This window comes from Dryobates pubescens, chromosome 15, assembly GCF_014839835.1.
Source record: "Dryobates pubescens isolate bDryPub1 chromosome 15, bDryPub1.pri, whole genome shotgun sequence".
Lineage (NCBI taxonomy): Eukaryota > Metazoa > Chordata > Aves > Piciformes > Picidae > Dryobates > Dryobates pubescens.
Genome location: NC_071626.1, coordinates 2,794,839 through 2,821,811, shown reverse-complemented (window position 1 = coordinate 2,821,811; position 26,973 = coordinate 2,794,839). Strand labels below are relative to the sequence as shown.

The following is a 26,973-nucleotide window of genomic DNA, read 5'->3' as shown; positions in this document are numbered from 1 at the left end:
TGGGGCTGGGGGGCAGTGAAAACAGCAGTGGCAACTGAAGCAAAACGCTTCCCTGTGGGTACCAAAGTCAGCCCTGAGAGATCAGAAAGGTGACAAAGATCAGCCTCCCTGCGCCTTGGAAGGCACAGAGATATCACCACCCTATGAGTCAGGTGTTTGGCTGCTGTGGGTGGATTATGGATTAAATACCCCTGGGGGAATGTTTTGATGATGGTACAGTGCTGAGCAGCCCTGAAGGTGCAGCCTTTCTGAAACACACTGCAGGAGGAAGCACAGTGGTCTTGAGATATCACCATGCTGTCTTGTAAAACAGGGTTGTTCTTAAGTTCTCCCAGTTCAAAGTGCAGAGAAAGAAGTAGGAAAGATTTAGTAATGCTTGCAACATGTTCACCTCCCGGGTTCAATTCAGGTAAGCGAAAAAGGTGGCTGCTGAGAAGGTCCCCACCCTTGCTCTCCTCATGTCCCTCTGCTGACACCTGGAAAGGTAACACTGTGGTGGTGAAAAACAGACGTACCTTGGTCTTGGCCGATTTTCTGAGCCCAAAGCTTGTGCTGAGGTTTGGTGCTGTCAAACAGTTATACTGCATGGGACCTATGAGCCAAGCCACGGATTGCCAAGTCCTGGGAAAGAAAGGAGAAGCCTGGAGAAGGATCCCAGGAGACCTTAGAGCTGCATTTCAGTATCGGAAGGGGACCCTCAGGAAGGCTGGGGAGTGACTGTTTAGAAGGGTTTGGAGTGATAGGACGAGGGGCAATGGCTTAAAACTGGAGCAGGGTAGATTTAGGTTGGACATCAGGAGGAAGTTCTTCACAACGAGGGTGGTGAGACACTGGAACAGACTGCCCAGAGATGTTGTTGAAGCCGCATCACTGAAGACAATCAAGGGCAGGCTTGATGGGACCCTGAGCAGCCTGCTCTGGCGGGGGAGGTCCCTGCTGGCTGCAGGGAGGTTGCACAAGATGATCTCTGAGGGTCCTTTCCAAGCGGATGCATTCTATGACTCTAATGAAAAAAAGCCCCCTTAGGGGCAGGTGTCTCCATCGCTTGGTCCTTCCGAGATGAGAAAGGAATCCACAGCACGAGAACCGTGGTCAGAGCTCTGAGCACCTCGGGTTTAGCTGCTCGGTTAAAGTCGAGCCATCCCGGGGAACGGCAGCGCCGTGCTCGGGAGCCAGGACCCACCGCGGGGGCGCGGATGTCTCTCCTGGGCATCATCCCGCCCGTCTCGGTGCCCTCCGCTGCAGTACCGCTGCTCGCCGCGCACCGGCAACCGTCCCCGGTGGGAGGGCAGAGTAGCGGCGGCGGCGGCGGCGGCGGCGGGGCGGGGCGCGGGGGAGGCGGGGGGGGGGGGGCCGGGCCGCGGCGGGGGCTGCGGCGCGGCGCGGGGCGGCGCGGGGCGCGTGTCGGCGGTGGCGGGGCGGCGCGCGCCCGCCCGCCGGTGCCGCGCGGGGCGCTGATGCCGCGCGGGGCCGGTTGCGCCGCGGGGCGGCGGGGAGCACGGGGCGGGCGGGAATGGGGAGCGGGATGTGGCCGCCGCTGCCGCGCCTGCCGCCGCTACTGCTGCTGCTGGTCTCCGCCGCCGCCGCTGCTGCAGGTGGGTTCGCGACCGTCCGCTGCTCCTTGGCTTCCGTTCTCCGCGGGTGGGCGAGGTAGGGACGGGGCTGCCTTCTGCTTGTGGTGTGTGCGCAGACACGCGTGTGCGCAGATGCGCGTATCTGTACGCGCGGCGTGTGCCAGTACCTCGCCGCGCGTATCTGTACGCACAGCGTTTGTGCACATCGCCCTGCCCGTGCAGCCGGTATCACGTACGCGGGTGCGCGCCGCGGGCACACGCGTGTCTGCGCACACGCACATACGATGTGCATGTGTGTACGTACGTGCTGGGTATGCCACTGTCCCCACACGCTGTCGGTGTAGGTACGCGGGTGCGGGTGCGCGGAGCGGGCAGGAGCACTGGCCGCGGCTGCGCACCCAGCCCCGCACCTCTCGTCACAGACAAAGAGGGGACCGGGACTCCGGTGGGGCGGCGGAGGGGAGCCCCACGGGAGCTGGGGATCTGGCTGCTCCTCGCCCAGGAGCTGTTCGGTGCACGGGAGGCGGAGGAAAGTCCGCGTTTGGGTGCCCCGAGCCGTCGGGGTGCGGAGGGCGGCGGGCAGGGTGGGTGAGGGTGGGTAAGGGTGGGCAGGGTTTTGAAAGCGCCTTCCCGCGGCATAAAGGCTGCGCTCAGATCACAGAATCGTAGAATTGTTAGGATTGGAAAGGACCTCAAGGCTCAGCCAGTTCCAACCCCCCTACCATGGGCAGGGACACCTCACACTGCAGCAGGTTGCTCACAGCCACATCCAGCCTGGCTGCAAACACCTCCAGGGATGAGGCTTCCACCACCTCCCTGCCGCAGCGGGGTCCTGCCGCCTCGCAGCAGACAATTGGGCATAAACAGTTTGCATAACGCTTCCTCGGCCGGTCAGAAGCTGGCTGCCAATTTTCTTCTCTAAAAAGGAAAAGAAAAGGAAAAAAAAATCCAAAAAATCCCAGATGGGAAACAAATATTTAATCAGGCACAAGACATAAATGAAACATCACAAGGCTGAGTGTTGCTAAAAGGCTTCAGCAGGAAGCATATGATTTTCCATGGATGTTTTACAGGTGAGTCATGGGCTTCACTACTTCACTACATGCTCTTACTCATCACAGAAGACCTCAGAGGGGTGGCATGTACGGTGTATGGTCTGGGTTGGGGCTGGTGGTGGTGGCTTAGTTGAGCAGATTCATTAAGAGCAAGAAAAGCACAGCACCTTTTCCAGGGCTGCGGCAGAGCAGTCGTGAGCTGACGGCGTGGAAATCTTTGTGCTCTGGCTTGTCCCTGTGCTGAGTCCCCCTGGCAGCCAGCGTTAGGTTAGGAAGCTGTCACTTTTCATAACTGCATCCCTCATGCAGCTCTTTCCAGTTCAAGTGAAAACAAACACCCTTTTCACAAGGGCTTTCCTCTCCCTCCTGCCTGCCCCTGCGCTGGGAAGTGGGGTCTGTGTGCCAGCAGTATTTCTCAAACCCCACTGAAGCCAGGGCCAGCCCCAGGTGAGGAAGGGACCCTCCGTGCTTGGTGCAAAGACAACTGCAGTCAGCGGCCGTGTGTGACCAGAGCCGTGAGCAGTTAATTACTTTGTTTTTACCATTCTATCGGTTTACTTTTCTCATCTCCCAGAGTCTCACATGGGAGCTTGGTAGCCAGCCTCTCCTGGCTGGGCTTAGGCAGAGCCTTGCATTCTCCTTCACGCCTGGGACAGCCATGCCAAGTCCTGCCACCAGTGCAGTCACCAGGAGACCTCCCACTGACCAGGTCCTCCTCCACTGCCTCCCCGGAGGCAATAATCAGTGGTGTGCAAAAAATCCAAAGGGACTTGATGAAGACAAGCAATAATCTTGGTCTGTCTCAGGGTGCTGACTGAGCCCTGCTCTTTTTCCCCTCCTCCCAAACCTGCTTTGCACTCCCACACCTGAGGGAAGCACAGTGGATGTGCATCTGTTTGTTCAGTGGCTAGCTGCACCGTGTTACACATAGCCCAAGAATCCAGGAAAGCAGCCAAAGACATAAAGGAGGCCAGCTGGTGGCAAGCCTGACTGATAACATGATAATAGCACTTACCTACCCCTCAGGAGAGCTGTGTTAATGTTTAGACTACGATTTGAAAGGGATGTTCAGGAGATGGAAGTGATATTATATCATTTTGGCAGTCAGCTTTGCTTTCCTAGAGTAAACATATTCTGCCTGGTTAATGGTGACCATCTCAGGCACGGTTTTACCTGGTCCCTGTAGAAAACAAACTTAACTGAGCTTTTCTTGCTCACCACAAACTTCCCAAGGCTGGGTGAGAACCAGAGACTGGGTTCAGGAGTGCTTTGTAATGGATGCGTGGCAGCTAATGGGCCACATCCGTTCTGAATAATTAGTGTAGAAAACGTGTATGGACCTTTGGTGGCAGAAATATTTCCTTTCCAGGGTGTTTCTTGAGGAGCAGAAAGAGTGGGGGGCACTGTCAGGCTCTGAAAGCTTTTGCCAGTGTGCAATATAGCTTAATTGCAGCTATGACACTGCAGGCAAAAGCTGAATAAACCCCAAATAAAGGATTTATTGGATGCTAAACTGAAATGACCTTTGGACATAGCAAGGATGCCAAGAAGAAGCCATACTAATTGGTGCACAAAGCTGGCTGTATGACTGGCCTGGTGATAAAGAAGACATTATGCACCTCAGATGGTTTGGCCTGCCAACATACAAATCATCACAGCTACTTGCTTCCTTTCTTCCTTTCTCCCTTTCTTTCTTTCTTCCTTTCTCCCTTTCTTTCTCTCTTTCTTTCTTTCTTTTTCTTTCTTTCTTTCTCCCTTTCTTTCTCTCTTTCTTTCTTTCTTTCTTTTTCTTTCTTTCTTTCTTTCTCTTTCTTTCTTTCTTTCTCTTTCTTTCTTTCTTTCTTTCTTTCTTTCTTCCTTTCTCCCTTTCTTTCTTTCTTTCTTTCTCCCTTTCTTTCTCTCTTTCTTTCTTTATCTTTCTTTCTTTCTTTCTTTCTTTCTTCCTTTCTCCCTTTCTTCCTTTCTTTCTCTCTTTCTGTCTCTTTCTTCCTTCCTTTCTTTCTTTCTTTCTTTTCTTTCTTTCTTTCTTTCTTTCTTTCTTTCTTTCTTTCTTTCTTTCTTTCTTTCTTTCTTTCTTTCTTTCTTTCTCTCTTTCTTTCTCTCTTTCTTTCTCTCTTTCTTTCTCCCTTTCTCCCTCTCTCCCTTTCTCTCTTTCTTTCTCTCTTTCTCTCTTTCTCTCTCTCTCTCTTTCTTTCTTTCTCCCCTTCTTTCTTTCTCTTTCTTTCTTTCTATTATTTGTAATGCTTTTTATGCTCAAATACAGCCTTGACCTAGTGTTACCTCCATTAATAACGAGGTGGAGAGCCTCTAATCAAGCATTCCTGCACCAGGAGGGTTACATTGCAGATGGTTTCACACCAAACCCCATGGTGATTTTTATTTTACTTTTGACACTTTTACTGTTGATTTTTAACTCAACAAAGCTTCCAGAGAATCTGGAACAGAACCCACAGCGCCTCAGCTGTGAGGCAGCTTGCCAGCATCATTTCAACCATGGATTTATTATTATTTCTTCTTTTTTTCCCCCCCTGCCTTCACACACATCAGGGACAGCCTTCCCAAACTGAAGCTATGCTTCCATTCAACCCTGACCTCAGCAACGGTTTGGGATTGTGAGGAGGTTTGGGGTAGGGATGGAAGGGTGGGAAAAGAGGTGAAGATTTGAGGTCACTAGTGGCAGGAGATACTCCTCTGTCTTGCAGCCCTGAGACCTGATCTGCTGCACGGTGAGTTGGGGTGCAGCAATGCTGTCCCCCACAGCCATCTCCTGGCATTCTGCCAGCATGGTGTCACCAGCAGCCCATCTTTCCTGAGCTTTTATCCCAGCCCTAGGACCACCTGGATCCCCTTGGAGACCTTGGGGAAGGGGTGGCATGGCCACAGTCACTGCTAACAAAACCTCAGCCCTGCTCTGCATCCCTCAGGGCAGGAAGGTGAGGCGGAAGCATCTCCTGCTGCCTGCTCTGCAGTTCTTGGTGTCCAGTGTCACTGCCAACAAAGCCTCAGCCTTGCTCTGCATCCCTCAGGGTGGGAAGGTGAGGTGGAAGCACCTCCTCCTGCCTGCTGCCTGCTGTGTTCTGTCACTCTTGGTGTCCACAGTCACTGTCCCCAAAGCCTCAGCTCTGCTCTGCAGCCCTCAGGGTGGGAAGGTGAGGTGGAAGCACCTCCTCCTGCCTGCTGCCTGCTGTGTTCTGTCACTCTTGGTGTCCACAGTCACTGTCCCCAAAGCCTCAGCTCTGCTCTGCAGCCCTCAGGGTGGGAAGGTGAGGTGGAAGCATCTCCTCCTGCCTGCTGCCTGCTGTGTTCTGTCACTCTTGGTGTCCACAGTCACTGTCCCCAAAGCCTCAGCTCTGCTCTGCAGCCCTCAGGGTGGGAAGGTGAGGTGGAAGCACCTTCTCCTGCCCACTGCCTGCTCTGTTCTGCAATTCTTGGTGTCCACAGTCACTGTCCCCAAAGTCTGGACCACCTGGATCCCCTTGGAAGCCTTGGGGAAAGGGTGGCATGGCCGCAGCCACTGCTAACAAAGCCTCAGCCCTGCTCTGCATCCTGCAGGGTGGGGAGGCAAGGTGGAAAGACCTCTCCTGCCTGCTTCCTGCTCTGCTGCACCTCTCTTGGTAGTGATTTTCCCAACTTTAGAGAAGCCCTGAGGGTTGGGTTGGTTTGGGTTTTTTTGCTTTTATAGACACAGTGAGCCTCACAGAGGGGAGAGCACATTGGAATGTGCTGCCCAGGGAGGTGGTGGGGTCAACATCCCTGGAGGTGTTTAAGAAGAGCCTGGATGAGGCACTTGGTGCCATGGTTTAGTTGATTAGATGGTGTTGGGTGATAGGTTGGACTTGATGATCTTGGAGGTCTCCTCCAACCTGGTTGTGATTCTGTGGCTCTGTGACTGTGATTCTGTGAGAGCTGAGCAGCAGTGCTGTGCTGTCCCTTGCTGGGTACCATCAGGATGTGCTCTCATCATCCCCCCCAAAGCACACCGTGGGGCACGTCTGCTGCCGCCGGGTCGGAGCGCGCCCACCCCGGGGGCCAGCTCCATCCCTGCCCTCTTTGCCTTGCAGGTGTGGGCAGCGCGGCGGGGGCAGGGCTGGGCAGCCCCTGCGAGAGGGCCTGCAACCCCCGGATGGGTAACCTGGCGCACGGGCGGGCGCTGCAGACAGAGACCGCCTGCGGGCGCGACGGCCCCGAAGCCTTCTGCGCCTACGCCGAGGATGCCCAGCGCCGCTGCGGGCGCCTGCTCTGCGGCCGCTGCAGCGGAGCCCAGGCCAGCCTGGCGCACCCGGCTGCTGCCATGGCCGACTCGCCCTTCCGTCTGCCCCGCACCTGGTGGCAGTCGGCCCGGGACACCCCCCGAGAGACCATCCAGCTGGACCTGGAAGCCGCCTTCTACTTCACTCACTTGATCCTGGTGTTCAAGTCCCCCCGGCCGGCAGCCATGGTGCTGGAGCGCTCCCAGGACTTCGGCCAGACGTGGAAGCCTTACAAATACTTCGCTGCTAACTGCTCGGCCACCTTTGGGCTGGAGGATGATGTGTGGCAGAGAGGAGCCCTTTGCACTTCCAGATATTCCAGCCCTTTCCCCTGCACTGGAGGAGAGGTAGGTGTGCTGGGGTGGGGAAGGGAAAGCCCTTGCTCCAGCCATGCTTTCCCTCTGCAGCCTTCACTCCAGTGTTCACGCTTCTTTACTGTGCTGCCAGCCTTTGTCATCACATCTGGTTCACGGGGGGAAGAACACAGTTCATTCCTGGGGGATGTAGGCATCACTCTGCCCCTTGTTTTGCTAAGCTCTTAATTGCCATCTTCTCTAAAAATGAGGAAGTCCTCTTTCCTCACCCAGTGAAGCTCCCCATACGACTACAAATCATAGAGTCATGGAGTTACTTCATCTGGAAAAGACCTCTAAGGTCATCAAGTTGACCTAACACCGCCATGGACATTAAACCGTGTCCCCAGGTGCCATGGGCACAGGTTTCTTGAACACCTCCAGGGATGGGGACTCCACCACCTCCCTGGGCAGCCTGTGCCAATCCCTGACCATTCTTGCAGCAAAGAAGTTTTTCCTAATCTCCAGCCCCTAAGCCTCCCCTGGCACAATTTCAGGCCATTTCCTCTTGTCCTGTCACCTGATACTAGAGAGGAGAGATAAAGCAGTCAGATGCTGCTGATTCCTTGGGAAAGCCAAAGGGAACATCACTCTTGATGGTCCTCTCCATTCCCTGCAGCCATGTGGTTTTGGGGTGATGCAGACTGGTCCAGTTTTGACCGAAAAGCAATGGTCACCAGATTCACTGCCTTCACTCAGAATTAAGTATACAACCATTCACTGACCACACTTTGGATTGTTCCCACCACCCACACTGGCCAGGTAATTAAGGAGCATTTTTTTCTCTTTCCTCTGTGCATAATTCTTCTCTGGTGAAATGAGCATGGAAAGAAAAAGGAAGGAGGAAAACATCACATTTGCTAAGAGAAAAAATAGATGTGAAAAATGATTTCCCCCAACAGCAGATAAGAAGCCATGCACTTGGAAGTGCTACCAATAGAACTCTATAGACTCTTTGGTGCCTAAGTCTGCCCTGGTGGTGCAGACCCTCGCCCGGGAGCCGTGGGGTCCTCCTTGGGAAGGTGTCCGGAGCGAGCAGCTCTTGGTCTCTAAGGACTGCTCCCTCTAGTGGCTCAATGGAACGAGCGCGCTTGGAAGCGGCATCCAAACCTCGCTCTGACCTAACACACGGAGAGCAGCAAATCTGAGCACAAGGGCAGAATTGTTTCGGTTGGGAAAGACCTCTAAGATCATCCAGTCCAACCGTCAACACCACCCTGGCCATGAAACCGTGACCCACAGTGCCATGGCCACAGGTTTCTGGAGCACCTCCAGGGATGGGGACTCCACCACCTCCCTGGGCAGCCTCTGCCAATCCCTGACCCCTCTTGCAGGAAAGAGTTTTTTCCTCATCGCCAACCTAACCCTTTCCTGGCACAATTTCATTTATATATGGATTTTCTGTGAGGGCAGATCTTATGATACCTTCCTCCTAGATGTCCTTGTCACTATTTAGTGCATTCATTAGCTGCAACAGCTTCTACATGGTCCATGCTACCTTCTACATGATCCATGCTACCTCCTACATGATCTATACTGCCTCCTACATGATCTGTGATATCTTCTACATGATCCATGCTATCTTCTACACTATCCATGCTACCTCCTGCATGATCTATGCTACCTCCTGCATGATCTGTGCTGCCTCCTACATGATCTGTTAGCTGCCTAATGCAAAGTGGTGTTTGTGCTCCAGCACACACATGGTTAGCAGTGGAATTAGGGAAACTGTTAGCTGATTCAGTTCTGTCATTGTACTTTCTGATGAGAGCTTACTTTGGGGTTCTTGGAGGACTTTGGAGACCAGCATTCATGCCTAAGAAAAATAACCTCCTCCTCAGACCCCTGTGCAGTCATCTGGGGTCACCTCTGTCATTTCTTTGCTTAGGAACCCCCGCTGCAGAAAGACTGAGAGCTATTTGTTCACCAGAGTGCATCTGGTGTCCTGCTCTAGGAGATTCTGCTCCATGATCTCATCAGCTCAGAAGCAAGGATCTTCAAACCTGCCAGATAGACCCAGGGTGGTTACTTCATTAGCCCAGCAAAGGGTTTAAATCAGGTGGCTGGCAAGAGAAGCTGCTGTCTTCCTCTCTTCTCCTGCTTCCCACCAAAAAGCTGCCTGAGCCTCCTTTCACAGTTCAATAGATTAAAAGGGCTTATAAGAAAGATGGAGAAAGACTTTTCACTCTTCTGACAGGACAGAGTTCCATGGTTTTAAACTGGAATGTATTTACATTGGATATAAGGAAGGTATTTCTTATGATGAGAGTGGTGAGACACTGGAACAGGATGCCCAGAGAAGCTGTGGGCTTAAGTAATCAAGGTCAGGTTAAATGAGGCTTTTATCAACCTGGTCTAGTGGAAGGTTTCTCTGCCCATGGCAGAGGTTGGACTTCCAACCCAACCCATGGTGTGGTTCTGATTCAGGGGTAATTACAAAGTGGGATCTGCTAAAGAAAGAAGGGATGTCCACAAGTGGGAATCTCTCTGCCAGCCTCTGTGTCTCACCACCTGAATCATGAGGCTGTGCCAGCTTGTGACACAGGGAAGGAACTGAAATCTTGGGCCAGCCCATGGGACGTGTCTGGGGTATTCACAGCATCATCCCCATGGTTGGAAAAGACCTTTAAGACCATCAAGTCCATCCATTACTTAGCTCCACCAGGGCCACTACCTCACCGTCTCCTTGGGCAGATTCCAGCTTGTGCTCTTCTCTTTCAGCTTTCCTAGGGACCTTTCTGAGGGATGAGGAACCCAGGGCATCACTTGGGGCACTATTTGCCTTGTTTGTGCTGAGTCCTGTGTAGGCAGCACCCCAGTGTAGTTCTCACTGCAGTCACCCACTGGAGTTCCTGCACAGCAGGATGGGGACCCTGCCTGCTGAGAACCTGTGCAGATACCAGCCTCGGGCTGGCTCCTCTGCAGTTTGGTGCAATGGATGGGGACAGCAGGATCAAGGATTTGTGTGTAGACAGCAGTGCCTGTCTCAAGAGAAAAAGGAATTTGGTGGTGGTTGGTGCATCTGCAGTAGCATGCTGCAAGAGCAAGCTGTTGCCAAGCTTGCTCCTTTGGGATCTCTTCTGGCATGGCTTTAGTCTGTGTTACTGCAACAGTGCTGTGAAAGTCAAAGTCATTTATTTATTCCAGGTTTTAAGCAAATGTTGAGACCAAGGGGCTGGAGCTTCTAAGTTTTTATTTGCAGGGCACACTTCAGTCCCCTGCACTTAAACACCATTTTTACCTGCACCAGCAGTAACAGCAGCTTTCTGGTGACCAGATGGCAAGGCTGCATGCTTAGCAAATATCACATCTAATTTATTACAGGGTGCCACATTCCAGCAATTACTTGCAACTGCCAATAGCAACATGTATCTCACCTAAAGAAACAGCAGAGTTTTGTGTTCTGTTTGCAGTTATGTTGTGCTTTACTCCCACTTCTGGTAGCACCTAATTTCAGACATATGGAAACAGTAATTCCCCTTGAAACGCTGGTTTCAAAGAAGTCCTCATCTGAAGTGTCCAGGGCTGAAGGGGATTGTTTAACTGCAGCTCAGTTGCCACAGCTCTCTTTAAGAGCACGAGCATAAATTCTGCAAGTGCTACTGGATGTCCTGGTTACATTTTTAGAGGGTTTGTTTTATTTCACTGTATTTTTAGCTGTGATACAACAACTGTAACCCATGACCCAAACTGCGTGCTGCGCCATCTGCCTACCAGTTTCCCCCACTTCAAACGTTTCAAAGCCCCACCTGCATTTCCAGGCACAAAGGAGTGAGGGCTTGCAGGGGTTTGCAGGGTGTTGGGACCTCTGTACACTGCTGGCAGCTTGGTCACTGCCACCTGTCACAGAAGCATAGAATTGGTTTGGTTGGAAAAGACCTCGAAGATGAATGAGTGCAACCATCAACCTAAGATCACCATGGCCATTAAATGGTGTCCTGAAGTGCCAGAGAATCATAGAATGGTTTGTGTTGGGAAGAACCTTAAAGATCATCCAGTACCAACCCCCTGCCATGAGCAGGGACCCTTTCCACCAGACCAGGTTGCTCAAGGACCCACATTTCGAGAACACCTCAAGGGATGGTGACCTTCCCCCTGGGAAGAGCAAGGTGCAAAGCTCAGTGGAGGCCTTAGGAGATGGTGGTCCACCCTAAACAGCACCAGAGCTTGGCACAGAGCTGTGGCTGGTTGGGCTGGTGGTTTCTGGTTTTAGCCCTCTGCAAAGAGCAAGTGATACTGATCCACCACTGTTTCTGATCATGATGGTGCCTGCCAGCCCTGTCTCAAGGCAGTGGTATGCAGAAGCTCGTAGTACTCAGGGGCTTATGGCCTCTTTGTTACTAATTACCGGTGTTAATTTGGAGCAAGGGTGTATCTGCTTCAGTTTTTATTGAGCAGGAAGATCAGGCTTTGTGCATTTCTTCTGCCCTCATCCTCTGGAGTCATTCCTTAGATGCCTGGCCCAACTCTTATGGCAAATATCCTCCCTCATCCCAACTTGCTGCGATGTTGACCTTGAGGAGATTTATGGCAGCACAGAAAGCAAGCTGCCAAGCCTCTGGGTTCATTTCAAAGATCCAGAGCTCAGTGCTGGGGAAGAAATGAGAGGTGCTGAAGCTGCTCGTTTCATCTTCTGCAGCAGAGCAGCTCTGAGCTTCCATTGGTGGTGGTGGGACCAGGGTAGTGGAGAGCAGCACCATGCTGCAGTCATCCAAGCTGGGTGTCTCCACAGTGCTGGGAGCCAGGTGCCAGGTCTGCTGATGGGGAGGGACATGGCAGGTATGTGCTCTTCTTTGCTACCTCTCCCTGATGCTGCAAAACCAGCAGACTCTGGTTATCCTCTGCTTTGGATGCATCTCAGTCCTCCACCTTGAAGCAGGTATGAGCTGGAAGATAACAGCCCAGTGGTGAGATTAGGAGGGCAAGAACAGATCTGAGCAGAACTGCAGAGGAAAGAGGCTGAAGGCTGCATGGCACAGCACTGGTGTCAGGAACACTGCACCAAAGCCCTGGGTTTGCTCTTAAAGGCTTTCTCAGTGGAAGTAAGCTTGAGCTGACAGGTCAGCACATGCTCAGAGGCTTTGTTGAGCTGAGTCCCATGCCAGAGCAGCCTGGCTGTGGTTTGACCTCATGCAAAGCAGCATCCTTTCAGCAGCCAGGAAAGCTGCAACTTCTCTGCAACAGTCCAGGAGCTGAACAAAACAACTGAGCCCCTCCTCAGCAGGGAGCAGAGGAAAAGAGGCAGATGGCAGGTGCCCACATCCTGCTCCCTGCTTCCTGTTCAGAAATCCACCCACAGGCTGGCACTGCTTCCAGGACCTCTCCCAGCTCAGCAGCTAGGGCCAAGCTGTTCCCCACCATGGAGCCTGTGCAGTTTGGGTGAAAGAGAGATGGGAAGGAGGAGGAAATCTCAGCACAGCCTGCCTGTATTTCCATCAAGCCTCAAGCCTGTGCCAGTTTGAGGGGTTAGGTTTGCAACACTGTGAAGGAGACAGAAAACTCCTTCCTTGTCAGGGAATCATTTGGGATCAGCTGCATGCAGAGGGGTCACTAAAGGCTTTCCTTGTGCTGAGTTTAGTAAGTTAACAGTTTCATAGCAGCAGCTTCTTCTGCACAGGCAGGAACCTCTAAATGCTGGCCTTACATCACCAGTGGTTTAAGAGAAAGGCTAGAGCCAAATTTTAGGCTGGATCATACAAGTGTGCTATGAATCCAGAGTATTCCCACTTTTCCAGGGTGTGACCCTTCAGCCAGATGATTGCAGGGGAAACATCATCTGATCTAAGTAAACAAGCTGCAGAAGTAAACTCTTTTGGCTCCATGCTCAGACAGAAAGGGCAATGGTATCAGTAGGCACAAAAGCCAGTCTTCCTTCCCTCCCACAGCTCAGCTCAGATTAATATTTCTTCTTTTCCACTCTAATCTTCCAGTTATCCTTGGCCAGAGACCACAGTTTGGGGCTCATCCCCCAGGGGCCCTGAGCAGATGTTAATTCCTTCCCCGTGAGCCAGGCTGACTGTCCACTCTGCAATGCAATTATCTCACTCACTTTACATCCCCATCTGTGGTCAATTCAGATTAGCTCGCCTGAGTGTCCCCATTTAGACAAGCTCCAGGATAAAAGGACTTACTGAAGCAGAGTCCCCTTGACAAGATTTTAGTAAATTGGTAACTTATTTGAGTGTTCATCTCTTCAGAATACTGCTAATAAATCATTTGGAGACCTCAGCTATTGTTGCTGTTTGCTATTAATAGGAGAGACCTATTTGCAGCCTGCCTATGTTGCAGCAACCAAGTCTAGCATGCTTTTAACTTGTGGAACACCACATGCCACTGTTTTGCTGTGGGCTGTGTGTGTAACTGAGCATTTTTATTGATCTCAGATGCCCTCTGGAGCAGAAAAGTCTTCAAGTGCTTTGCCTTGAACTGGCGCTGCAAGCAGCCTGCTCCCCCCCCCCCCCCCCCTTTAACATCAATCCTGCTGATTCTACCTGAAATGAGCTGTGCAGAGAAGAATTGTGTCCTGCTTCTCACAAGCCTGGCCCTGATGGACAGTGAGGAGTTGTAACACTTGCAGACACAAAGAGGATTTAATGATGCTCAGTGATTTTCATTTGGAGCCCTAATTCTGGGTTGTAGAAACACTCTTGAAGCCTAAAAAGCTTTTGCCCCTTTATTTTCCTCGCCTGTCTTCTATGCCTGTCTAAGCTTGATTTTGAAGCTTATCATTGATGCCCTTAACTGATGCTACATCTTCATTGCTCTGAGATCCTTCAAGGATCTCATGGATCACAGGAGATTTGTGGTCAGACATTTGCAGGGCTTGGCACTCTACAAAGAACCTAGGCAAGAATAACCTCAAACCCCCTTGGGATCTCAGCCCATTAGAAGGCTGCAAATGGCTTTTCTAATCACCCTGTGCCACTAATGTCTGCACAGAGAGATGAATCAAAGACCCAGGCTGGTGAGAAGGAAAGAAAGAAAGATCCTGGCTGGTGTTCAGCAGTGCTCAGGACATGTGAGGACATGGCTAGGGGAATATGTTTTCTAGTCCCATTTCTACACTTTGTAGAAGTGCATTTTGTAGGGGGGAAAAAAACCCCAACAACAACTCTTTAACAGCATCTTCCTGATCATTCTGTCTCTGGGGAAATGGGAATTGCCAGGCTTTGTGCAGGAACACCACATGCAAAGGGGAGTCTGTTCAGCTTTGGGCCAGGGATGATGAGGGTGACAGCCAGACTCAGCCCAGCTCTTTGCATTGCATCAGTGAACTGAGCAAACCTTGGGGGCCATTAGTTCATAAGCACATGAATAATGATTTCTAGGGGAATTGTTAATGAGATGCAGTCAGGCTGGAGTCAATGACATCATAGAATCATGGAATGCCTCAGGTTGGAGGGGTCCCTCAAAGGTCATCATGCCCAGGGCTTGAGAGGAGCAAAACACTTCTCCAGCCTGCCCATTGGCCCTCTACATGATTGACCCCACTGCAGCTAGCCCACAGGAAGGTCTCATTGTCTCCTTTTCTCCCTGGCTTTTCCAGTGCTTTGGGCACTTGGAGGTTGGTCCTCTGCTTGGCCAGCTCTTGCAATGCAGCCACCTCTGGGATGGAGGACAGCCAGTGTGTAACAGCGCCTATCGGCGGGGCCCTGTTCAGAACAGCAAGTTTCTAACCAGCGAGGATCAGGGCTTCTGGGTTGGCCTCCAACTATGGATAAGACAGATTCTTCCTCAGAGAGAGCTTGACCAGTCTGTCAAAGGGACTATATTGTGGGCTGCCAACAGCAGGAGGGAACGGGTCCCAGTGCTCCAGGAGACCCTTTCCAAACTTCTTATGTAGGAAGTGAAGAGCACTGTACCCACATGAAAGAAGAGCACTGTACCCACATGAAACAAGAGGAATCTGGGGAGGCAGAATTTAATGCTCTAAACTGGCATCTGGCCCTGTCAGTGGGGACAGTGCTTCCCTTGAGAAAAGTGCCCCAGGGTTTCAGTGGTGCAGCCAGAGCCCCTCTTCAGGCACTGCACCCCACTGCTTCATTTCGCTGCTCCTTTTGGGCACGAAGGGAGGACTGACTCACTAATTCAGCTCTCAGTTTGCTGGCTGGCAGGCTGGAACTGCCATGTTCCTCTTTGGGATTCCTGGGTGCAGCTGGTGACATGGGAAGTGTGTAACCTAAAGCAGGGAGCTGACACATCTCAGAAGGTTTTGGATCAAAAGCTCCCGGGGACTTAATCTGAAGATTAATCACCAGGCACAATGGCTGTCGCCGTCAGGCACCCCAAGTCCACCAACCTTCAGAATCCTGCACAAGTGGGGAAGCTCTCAAACTCTCCCTGGGCAACATTTCCAGGAAGAAAAGAAGTTAATGTCTGCAACAAACTTACTAGACAGAGCCTGCCCCTGGCTCTCTGTCACCGGTCTCTGCAGCAGCCCTCAGTGCTGTGGGCACCATAGGGGCTCCAAAGCAGGGGGAGGGGAGGGTGCTGTTTCTCATGGCCTTTCTGGACAGTGTGCATTTACACATCATTCAGACAGGTTGTTCTTTTCCCCCCAAATTAAATGTAGCCCGTGGTAGCTGGGTGGTTTAAGCAGCCAGTTGGACACAAATAGACACAAAAGACACAAAACCTTCTTAGACACAGACCCTTTTCCCTGGAGATAAGAGCAGCTGCAAAAAAATACTCCATGAAATCAAGTTACTCTTAGGCTGAAAGAAATCCCTTAGGGTCCTTGGTACTGCTGCAGCTCCTGAGATGCTTAACCTGCTGCCTTTTGCAGGCTTTTGCAGTGGTGCTTCATGCTCAGAAGCTGTCAAAGGGCTTATTCTGCAGCTCTGGAGAGGGAGCCAGCTTTCCCTACAGCCCTGCCTATGAACAGGCAAGTCCAGCTCTCTGTCTGGCTCTTTGGAGGTAGCTCCAGGTATTCTTGGTCCTCCATATACACAGCAGGTAGGGAAAAGGGCTGGGGTTGTTTAGCCTGGAGAAGAAGAGGCTCAGGGGAGACCTTATTGCTCTCTACAACTACCTGAAGGGAGGTTGTTTAAGGCTGGAGGTGAGGAGAAAGTTCTTCCCAGCAAGAGAGATTGGCCGTTGGAATGTGCTGCCCAGGGAGGTGGTGGAGTCACCATCCCTGGAGGTGTTCAAAAAGGGATTGGATGTGGCACTTGGAGCCATGGTTTAGTTAGTCATGAGGTGTTGGGTGATAGGTTGGACTTGATGATCTGTGATGTCTTTTCCAACCTGGTTGATTCTATGATTCTGTGGTTATAGCCAGGTGGGGGTTGGTCTCTTCTCCCAGGCAGCCCGCGACAGAAGGAGAGGACACAGTCTCAAACGGTGCCAGGGGAGGTTTAGGCTGGATGTTAGGAAGAAATTCTTCCCAGAAAGAGTGATCAGGCATTGGAATGTGCTGCCCAGAGAGGTTGTGGAGTCTCCGCCTCTGGAGTCCTTCAAGACCCATCTGGATGTGTTCCTGTGTGACCTGTGCTGGATTCTATGGTCCTGCTCTGGCAGTGGGGTTGGACTGGATGATCTTCGAGGATCCCTTCCAACCCCTAACATCCTATGATCCTGTGAGGAGGAAGCTTTCTGTGGATCACATGTTTGTCCAATGGTGTGAGCATCCCAGAGGGCCTCATTTTATCCCTGTGGAGATTTGCCTCTTGACAAAGGTCCAGGCCCTTGCAGCTGGGGCGGGGGGAGGCCGCAGCAGGCTGCGATGCGCTCGGGACTCCTGGAGAAGGTTTTGCTGGTGGCAAATCTTTCCTTGGGTTTTTTTTTCTGTTGACTTCCTCATGCAACTTTCTGACTTCAGAGCCTGTTTTGTTACTCTCAGCATCATTCATTAGCATTTTCCTTCCCACTGTGGAGAGATATATATAAAGATGTCCTTTCATAGCCTGTGGCATGTAAACAGGCTGGGGTTCTTCTGCATGTATTTATAAGTCGAGGTCATTGTGGAGCAGGCGGTCACTGGAGTGCACCACATCCATGGCTGCTGCTGCTGCTGCTGCTGGATACATGCACTCAGCTGCAGGACTGCCTCTCTGCAATGGCAAGAAGCAAAGGCAAAAAAAAGATGGGTGCAGTAATCACAGAATCACAGAATCGAATCATAGAATTGTCAGGGTGGGAAGGGACCTGAAGGCTCAGCCAGTTCCAACCCCCCTGCCATGAGCAGGGACACCTCATCAGGTTGCTCACAGCCACCTCCAGCCTGGCCTTCAAAACCTCCAGGGATGAGGCTTCCACCACTTCCCTGGGCAACCTGTGCCAGTGTCTCACCATCCTCATGGGGAAGAATTTCTTCCCAACGTCCAATCTGAATCTACCCATTTCTAGGTTTTGTTCCATTCCCCCCAGTCCTGTCACTCCCTGACACCCTAAAGTTGACAGAGCAAGAGCTGCAAGAGCTGCTTATGGATATTAGGAAAAAGCTCTTCACAGAAAGCATTCTCAGGCTGCACAGGGAGGTGGTGCAGTCACCATCCTTGGAGGTGTTCAAGAAACATAAGGACATCGCACTTTGAGACATGGTTTCCTGGCCAGGTGGCCTTAGGTTGATGGCTGGACTTGATGATCTAAGAGACCTTTCCAGTCAAAACAATTCTGCCATACTATGAAAGCTGCCATCCATGTGTCTGTAGGTGGCTGTGGGGTGTTAGGCAGCACAGGGGAGCAGACCCATAACAGCTTTATGGGGTTGGTGGAGCCCCAGTGATGTGCTGACTCCTGAAAAAGCCTGGGAGAAATCAGAGAGGTTGATGACTGAACAGGGAAGTCCTGCTGGGAAACACATCCTTGACCTCATTGACTCCAACTCAACCCAATCTGCCCAGCAGACAATTGCTGTTTGTCTGGGGTCCTGCATGTTAGAATGCCTGGTTTGTATTTCACTCCAAAGCAGAGCTACTAACGTCTGGGACAGAGGGCTGAGGACATTCACTGTGCTGGCAGTGCCAAGACCAGGCTTGCCCCGTTCCCTGGCACTGCTGCAGGGTGCAGCATGGCTGTGGGGCTGCTGGGCACAGTGGGAGTGAGACAGGACAGCCCCTGGGAATTACAGAGAGGCCTCATGTTTAGCATCACTGTTTTCAAGTAGAAATGTTTGCAGCATTTGGGAATCCTGGCTCCACTGAAATCAGCAGCACAACTCCCCCTGAATTCCACACAGACAAGTTTAACTCTCTCCATGGGAAGGCACTCAAGGGTTATTGACTCCCTTGCTGTGGCTGCCTTTGCTGGAGCTGCAAGCAGCAGTCAGGTGCATTAAGTGAGGCCAGACAAACAAGCAAAACTGGAAACCATGGAGCAAAGTCTGCAGATGGATTGAGCAGAAATTGCTCTGATTTCCTTCACTGCTCTCATCTGAATCAGGATGAGCAAAGTGCATCTCTGGGATGCACTTCATGGGACAGCAACAAATCCAAAGTGCCAGTTTTTATTCAACATTCTCAGCCTGGCATTCTTCATCCAGAGCCCTCAACACAGGACCTGATGGAGTGATTCCAGAGGAGGCCACAAAGATGATCCAAGGGCTGGAGCACCTCTGCTACAAGGACAGGCTGAGGGAGCTGGGGGTGTTCAGCCTGGAGAAGAGAAGGCTCCAGGGAGATCTAATAGCAGCCTTCCAGTACCTGAGGGGGGCTACAAGAAGGCTGCAGAGGGACTGTTTGCAAGGGTCTGGAGTGATAGAATGAGGGGCAATGGTTTGAAGTTAGAAGAGAGGAGATTTAGGTTGGGTGTTAGGAACAAGTTCTGTACCATGATGGTGGTGGAACACTGGAACAGGTTGCCCAGGGAGGTAGCTGAGGTCTCATCCCTGGAGATAGTCAAGGTCAGATTTTTGGCTGTTGTTTCCAACCCAGAGCATTCTGTGATTCTGTGATTCTATGAAGTGGATGTCTCCAGGTTGAATTTTCTTTCCATCTCTGAAAGCATCTTGTGTTCACAAAGCCCCTAACAAGTAAATGTGATCAGAGTGACACTGACAGAGTCTCACCAAACCCATCTGGACAAGTTCCTGTGTGGCCTGCCCTAGCTCTGGCAGGGGGCTTGGACTCAATGATCTCCACAGGTCCTTTTCCACCTCTCCCACTCTGTGGTTCTCTGATTCTCTGGTTTAAATTTGGATGAATAACAAACCTTAGGGAGAGATGCAGGTTGTGACAGTTGGCTTCACTTGGGTTTCTATCCATATCTGCTTGGTATTTTTATGTTAGGGATGAGGGAAGAAACAGAAAAAAATCTTTGTATGCTCCTGAAAGAGAGGTGGGAGGGGAAAAACCCTTCTGAAAGGTGTGGGGATTTATTAGACTCCACACTGCTGTTCAAGGGGCATATTGGTCACCAGCCCTGCTCCCTGACCACCTCCCCTGGTTAACCTTCTCCCTTATTGATGTCTTTTTGGCAGGAGATGCTAGAATACCTGTGGGAGGGAGAGTCTGCAGGATGGCAGCATGGGGCTGCAGTCTCAATGTGCTTGCCAGTGTGCAACACCTGGCACCAGCAAGCCCAAGCCCTGCTGTCACCACTGTGCTACTTGTGACCCTGCTTGGCAGGCTGACAGGCTGTGCAAAAGCACACTGCCATCATTCAGCTCCAAAATGAGCTCTAAATCTCCTTCCAGGCCAGGACAAAGCTTCCTCTGGCTGGATCCTGGCAGCTCTGGAGAAAAGCCAGGTCCTGGCCAAGAGCAATGCCAGCAGTGGTGGGGCTGGCAGAGGTGGCAGCCAGCAAGCAAAGCCTGCAGACAGGCAAGCTGGCACTGCTGGGCTCATTATTTCTGCAATCCCCGAGTCCTGGTGAAATAGAAGGGAAGCCTTCATCAGCTGTATCAGCTGCATCCCTCAGAGGGAGTGGCTTTAGGGAGAAGGCTCTGATCACTGTAAGCAGTGCTGGCAGGATTCATAGAATGCTTTGGGTTGGAAGGGACCTTAAGGATCATCCAGTTCCAACCCTCTGCCATGGGCACCTTCCACTAGCCCAGGTTGCTCAAGGCCTCATCCACCTCCAGGTGTTCAACACCACCCCCACTTTGCTCCAACCTCCTTTCAGGGAGCTGTAGAGAGCAAGGAGGTCTCCCCTCAGCCTCCTCTTCTCCACACTAAACACCCCCAGCTCCCTCAGCTACTCCTCACCAGCTCTGTTCCCCAGACCCTTCATCAGCTTGGTTGCCCTTCTCTGGACACTCTGCAGCCCCTCAATGTCCTTCTTGGAGTGAGGGACCCAAACCTGAACCCAGCATTGGAGGTGCAGCCTCACCAGTGCTGACACAGGGGCACTGTTGAACTGCTTGGAAAGTGTCACTGCAAGCTGACTGTACTGGTGACCAATTCGTGTGTCAGAAATGTGTCATTTTATTCCACAGGCAGTTCTGCAAGGTCTGTGCTGGCTCTGGTGTCTCACTGCAGCCCAACAGCTTTAAAATAAACCTCTTCAAGAAAGATACCTCTTCAAGAAAGATAAAAATCTACTTCAAGAGCAGATTTTTATCTACTGCTCTCAATTTCCAGCTTAAGCCAATATTTACCTGTTCAATAAGGCTGAAATTAAACTAAAGACTGACTGATAAGTATTTGTTGACACTTCAGAAGCCCTCCACTTCTCTTTCTTGCTTATCTCAGTTTTCTCCACTATCAGCTTGCTGTCACTAATTGCTACACCTAATTACTTTTCCACTAGAAAGCAGCCTGGCACTGATAGGAGCCAAATATTTGGAAGCCTGAGCTTTATTTGTTGGAAGAAAAAAACATCACCCCTTCTTGGAGAGGGCAATGAACCAAGAGTGCCCCAGCTCAGCATGGGCTGGTCCCTGCAGTGGGACACGCTGCAGAGCACTGCCACCAACTCTGCTTCAAGTTAATGGAGAAATGTCACTTGTTCACAGATTCATAGAATGGTTTCAGTTGGAAGGGACCTTGAAGCTCATCCAGTTCCAACCCCCCTGCCTTGGGCAGGGACACCTCCCACCAGCACAGCTTGCTCAAAGCCTCATCCAACCTGGCCTTGAACACCCCAGGGAGGAGGCATCCCCAGCCTCCCTGGGCAACCTGTTCCAGTGTCTCCCCACCCTCACTGGGAAGAACTTCTCTCTAATCATTTCCCTTGCTGCATTTCCCTGCCCAGGTCATCTATCGAGCCCTGTCACCGCCTCACACCGTGGAGGACCCCTACAGTGCCGAAGCCCAGGCACAGCTGAAGATCACCAACCTGAGAGTGCGGCTGCTGGAGCCGCAGGGCTGCCCCTGCCTGCCTGCCAGCCCTGCCCTGCGGCCCCCGCAGCCCCCAGTGCCCCTGCACTATGCCATCTACGACTTCATGGTGAAGGGCAGCTGCTTCTGCAACGGCCACGCCGACCACTGCGTCCCTGTCGCTGGATTCAAGCCTCTGAAGGCAGCTGGTGTTTTCCACGTGGTATGTACAGGGGTCCCAGCGTCCACCCCACGGCACAGGGGTGCTCTAGAGTCTGGTGCTGGTCCAGGCGTGCAGTGTGGTGCCCTGGTTTCCAAGCACAGTGAGCAAAAGCAGTGATTCACGTCAGGGAATCATAGATTGGTTCAGTTGGAGAAGACCTCTGAGATCACTGAGCCCAAGCAGTAACCAAACACCACCGTGGCCATTAAATCCTGTCCCCAGGTGCCATGGGCACAGGTTTCTTGAACACCTCCAGGGATGGGGACTCCACCACCTCCCTGGGCAGCCTCTGCCAAGCCCTGACCACTCTTGCAGCAAAGAAACTTCTCCTCATCTCCAACCTAACCCTCCCCTGGCACAATTTCAGTCTATTTCCTATCATTCTATCACCTGAGACTAGGGAGAAGAGACCAAGCCTCACCTCACTGCAACCTCCTTTCAGGGAGCTGTAGAGAGCAATGAGGTCTCCCCTCAGCCTCCTCTTCTCCAGACTGAACAAGCTCAGTTCCCTCAGCTGCTCCTCACCAGCCCTGTTCTCCAGACCCTTCTCAGGACCCCCTCCAGCACCTCAATGTCTTTTCTGTAGTGTGTCAGTATATTGCCCAGGGAGGTGGCAGAAGCCTCCTCCCTGCAGGTGTTTAAGGCCAGGCTGGATGTGGCTGTGAGCAACCTGATCTAGTGTGAGCTCTGAGCTCAAATCCCTTGGGAGTCACCAAGACTCTGTTGTCCTATGGCCCAGAGGAGCAAGAGCCACTAGCTTGTTGTGGAGGTGATGGGCACGGCAGCAGCAGCCAGCACCTTGGGTACCTGTGGCATAGCATGCCTGCTCCCTGCCAGTCCAGGGACACCCATTGTCCCCAGCACCTCTGGTCCTCTCTGCCCATACTGGCTGGCTCTGAACACGTTGGCTTGGCTGGCAGAGGAGCAGGGGAAAGCCAGGGCAGTCAAACAGATTTTGCTGAATAACGTTAGAAAGGGAAAGAGCATTCAAAAGCTCATACAGCAGTTCCTGGAGGTAAGGAGGTCTGGCATCCATCCAGCTCTTCAGGGAGCTCTCCTTTCACCTCAGTGATGATCTCAGACATGAGGCAGACAGCACACTTCCCTTCAAACAGACCCAGCCCTGCACATCTTGAAAGCACAGCGGTGTGAAGGCGTGCAGCACTGTGATTGATAGGACTCTTCTGAGCAGCATCTGCTTCCCACAGATGTTCCCTGAGCAGAACTCTTGGAAGGAAGCTGTTTGCTCAGGGTTCTTCTGGTGGGTTCAAATGGCTCGAGATCACAGCCCAGAGCACTGCTGAGAGCTGTAACAGAGCCTGCAGTCACATATGCATCCAGAATAGTTACAGCTGGTGGAAACCATGGTGTGCAGGTAACAAGTGGGGCTGTGGGAAGGAGCCAAGTGCCAAAACTGTACTGAAAATCAAAGCAAGAATTAAAAACAAGCCCCTGCACCTAGGGCAGGTCACACAGGAATGTGTCCAGGTGGGTTTTGAATGTCTCCATTGAAGCAGACTCCACAACCTCTCTGGGCAGCCTCCTTCAGTGTTTTGTCACCTTCACCATGAAAGAGTTCTGCACTATGTTACTGTGGAACCTTCTCTGCTCCAGCTTGCACCCATTGCTCCTTGTCCTATCATTGCACATCACTGAGCACAGCCTGGCTCTGTTCTTCTGGCACTGCCCTGCACATCTTTATAAACATTAATGAATATAAACAGCCCCTCAGGCTCCTCTGCTCCAAGCTGAAGAGCCCCAGCTCGCTCAACCTGTCCTCAGCAGGGAGATGTTCCACTGCCTTCAGCATCTTTGTAGCTCTGCACTGGACTCTTTCAAGCAGTTCCCTGAGGTCCTTCTGGAACTGAGGGGCCCAGAACTGGAGTCAGTATTCCAGACGTGGCCTCAGCAGGGCAGAGTAGAGAGGAAGGAGAACCTCTCTCAACCTACTGACCACAGCCCTTCTAATCCACCCCAGGATACCATTGGCTGTCTTGGCCACAAGGCACATTGCTGGCTCATGTTCATCCTTCTGTGCACCAGGACATTCAGGTCCCTCTCCTCTGTGCTGCTCTTTTCCAGGAGCTCTTTTGTTGTTGTTGTTGCTGGTTTGGGTTGGTTTGGGTTTTGTTTCATTTGTTTGGTTGGGTTGGTTTTCCTAGGCTTAACAGAAAACATGGTTCAGGAAGCTGACCAGTGGATGCATCTGCACCTGATTTCTGGCAGCTGCCTGACAATGAGGCACCAAACCCCAGATGTACCTCACCTGATTTTGGGGCATGCATTAGATGTAACCAAGTTAGCCAGCTGTGATGGCATAGCCTAAAACTACCACACCAGCTGCTCTCCCCAGGCAACCTGAAGGGGGGGAGGGGGATACAGTATGGTTGGGATCTTGTGTAGACTGAGTTGCCATGCTTTAAACACTTCTATATAGTTTGGCAGGGTGAATATTCCACCCCCACCTCCCACCCCCTCCCCACGTGGTCAAGCCGGTGGCTGTTATAAATTGTTATCATGCTCCCAACATCAAAAGATGCTGAAGGTCTTCTCCAGAAGCCCTGACAGAAGCCTGTTGTACAAGGAATTAGAAACAAAACAAAACAACACACACACACAAAAACTCCCTTCCAACCCAGGAGAAGGCCCCCACACCCTGGGCAGCAAGCTTTGTATTCTGCCAGCAGAATGAAGATAGGATATGAGAATTTTCTCATGCATAAATTTGGTTGTCTAAGTGCTTTGGGGGGAAGAATACCTCCCCCCATGTGCTGACAGCAGCCAGTGGGCACCGCTCCTAAAACTGGCAGAGTGGCTGAAGCACGGCACACGGTTTAAAAGCCATCCCTGGAGACTCAGCATGAGGGCTGTCCATTTTCCTTCAGGCTGACAGCCTGCCCATTTTCCATGGAAGTCTAAATAAATAAATAAATAATCCTAGAGAGAAAAAAAAAAAAGCCCATTGGAGCAGCTCTAAGGCAGAACCTCCATGAAAAGCAGCTTTTCCCCCTCCCAGCTGGTCAGCCTTGCTGGTATCATCAGGGTCTTCGGGACATTGATTTTGCTCTTCTAGCCTGCATTTGTGTTGGACTCCACAAAGCAGAGCTCTGGCAAGGCAAATCACTTCAAAACAGGTGACTGAGAGCATCTCTTTAGTTGGCCTCGATCCAGCATTTCTTTCTCACTGCCCGACGATAAAGAGGGGGAGAAGTGTTCTAGAGGATTTGACTAAAGGAGAACGAAACAAAACTGAGCTAAACCAAACCAAACCAAACCAAACCCAAAGCAAAACAACGAACCCGGTGTGTTTGCAGCGTGAAAGGAGGCACTGGAAGGCTGTAATTCAGCAACAAAAGGCTCTGGAAGGAAGCATGGCCTAGCGGCTCTCTTTGTATAGAGAAATCAGTCGCTCGTTTATCTTGCAGAAGGCGACTTTTGTAACGCTGTTTGCATTGTGCCTGAGGTCGTGCCGGGGCTGTTGTGCCGAGAAGGGAGGCAGTGTGAAAGTGCACTGGGATGTAAAGCCCCCACGACACAATGAGAAATGGTGTGAGGAGGCTGTGCTGCTGAACACGAGGCAAGAGCAGTGCGGAGGCTCGAAGGAGGTGAGCCGGGAGCTGTGTTTGTGTACTTAGCGCCGCTCCGGAGTGACACAAGCGGGCACGCCTCGCAGCTCAGTGCGAAGGGGAGGTGAATGAAATGGGAGGGGATAAAAGCGGCCTCTGTCCTTTGTTGATGCCTGGGAGTCACATGCTGCGGTCAGAAAGGTGCTGAGGTGCCAGAGAAATCCCCAAGGACAAGGCAGCCCGGGCTGGTGGAAGGTGTCCTTGTCCGTGGCAGGGGGGCTGGAACCAGAGGATCTTTAAGGCTCCTTCCAAACCAAACCATTCTGTGAATCTGTGACAGGTGCATCATTTCCTCACTCTGCCCTGGGACTTTCCCCAGCTTTGTTGCCCTTCTCAGGACACTCTCCAGCCCCTCAATGTCCTTCTTGGGGTGAGGGGCCCAAAACTGAACCCAGTATTGCAAGTGTGACCTCAAACCACTGTGAAATCAGAATTGTGCTGTTACCTCTTTAGCTTTCCAGGGAGTCCATTCATTTCCTTGCCCTCAGGTGCATCACACCTTTACAAGTGATCTATGGCAGGAGCAGCAGCAGCATCCCCTGCTCTGCCTTGGAATCTACCTAAACACCAGCTGGCTTTACTTGCACCATCTCCAAATGGGACTCTTTGGCAGTGCTGCTTGCCACAGCATCTCAAAGCCCACCAGCCTGCCAAAGCTGCAGCAGGTTTTCAGCTTAGAAAACCTCTTTCTTTGGAGTCCCCATACAGATTAATATGAACAAGGAGGCTCACAGCTATTCAGTGGTTCACTTATTAGCTCTGCCTGCAAAATGAATGGCTGCACATCCGGGTTTTTTTGGATACCCATCCTCTTCTGTTCTGTTTTTGCCCACCTCCCTATGTTCTGGCAACAGGACATGCCCTGTTGTGCAGGACTGGGGCTGTCAGTGCAGGCTCTTAGGCCTTGGGACTGTGAATGCTCCTCAGCAGGGAGTTCTGCCTCATTCTGTGCTGCTGTCTTGGGATGCTTAATCCTTTGAGGGTTTCTTAGGTGCTGCTGAGTTTCAGAGTTGCACATGATTCATTCTGAGCAGCCACAGGCTGATTGATTGAGTCCCCACTGATTCTTTGTGTAGCTTTGGCAAAGGGGAGAGCTGAATTTGAGGGGTGAGGCTGCGGGCTGTGGGCGCAGGCAGAGGGAGCATGCATCCCCCACTGTAATCCCAACAGTCCTCATGTCTGAGACATATCCCTCTTTGCAAACCTTCTCCCATGTCCTTCTTTCTTTGGCACCACCATCACCAAAGCACCAAGGGACACCTCATTTTGACCGTGGTATCTTCTGGCTCCCACAAGCTGCTCTCCCCTCCTGCATGTCCAGGATCTGGTGGCTGAGGAACAAGCTGAAGGATTTTTTCTGGCCACAGATGTGGTTCAGGCTACTTTGACCAGTTTAGCCCTAATCACTCAATGGCCAAAGAAAACCCTACCAAAAATGGCTTCTGAGACTTAGGGCTTTGTCAAGACCACAGCCAGTACAGGCTTAACCAAGTCCTATTTCCTTGCAGGTGGATGCTTTAAGATGTCTGTGAAGTAGCTCTGCACCCTTCACCAGCTTTGTTGCCCTTCTCTGGACACACTCCAGCACCTTTCTTGTAGTGAGGAGCCCCTCCTGCACATTTGCCATGTGAGATGTGGTGCTGAGGGCTTAGCACCAGACTTGGTAGCGTTAGAGAATGATTGGACTTGATGAT

At 51.8% G+C, this 26,973-nt stretch overlaps 1 protein-coding gene across 1 annotated transcript in view; it reads left to right on the top strand.

Moving 5' to 3' along the window:
• Positions 1-1,531: 1,531 nt before the first annotated feature.
• NTN4 (netrin 4) overlaps positions 1,532-26,973 on the top strand; it is a 38,142-nt gene continuing 12,700 nt past the window's right edge. The window contains exons 1-3 of the mRNA XM_054167729.1: positions 1,532-1,595; positions 6,691-7,226; positions 21,366-21,653. Coding sequence (XP_054023704.1) covers positions 6,753-7,226; positions 21,366-21,653 — 762 coding nt within the window. The 5' untranslated portion in view covers positions 1,532-1,595; positions 6,691-6,752. The remainder of the gene's footprint in view (positions 1,596-6,690; positions 7,227-21,365; positions 21,654-26,973) is intronic.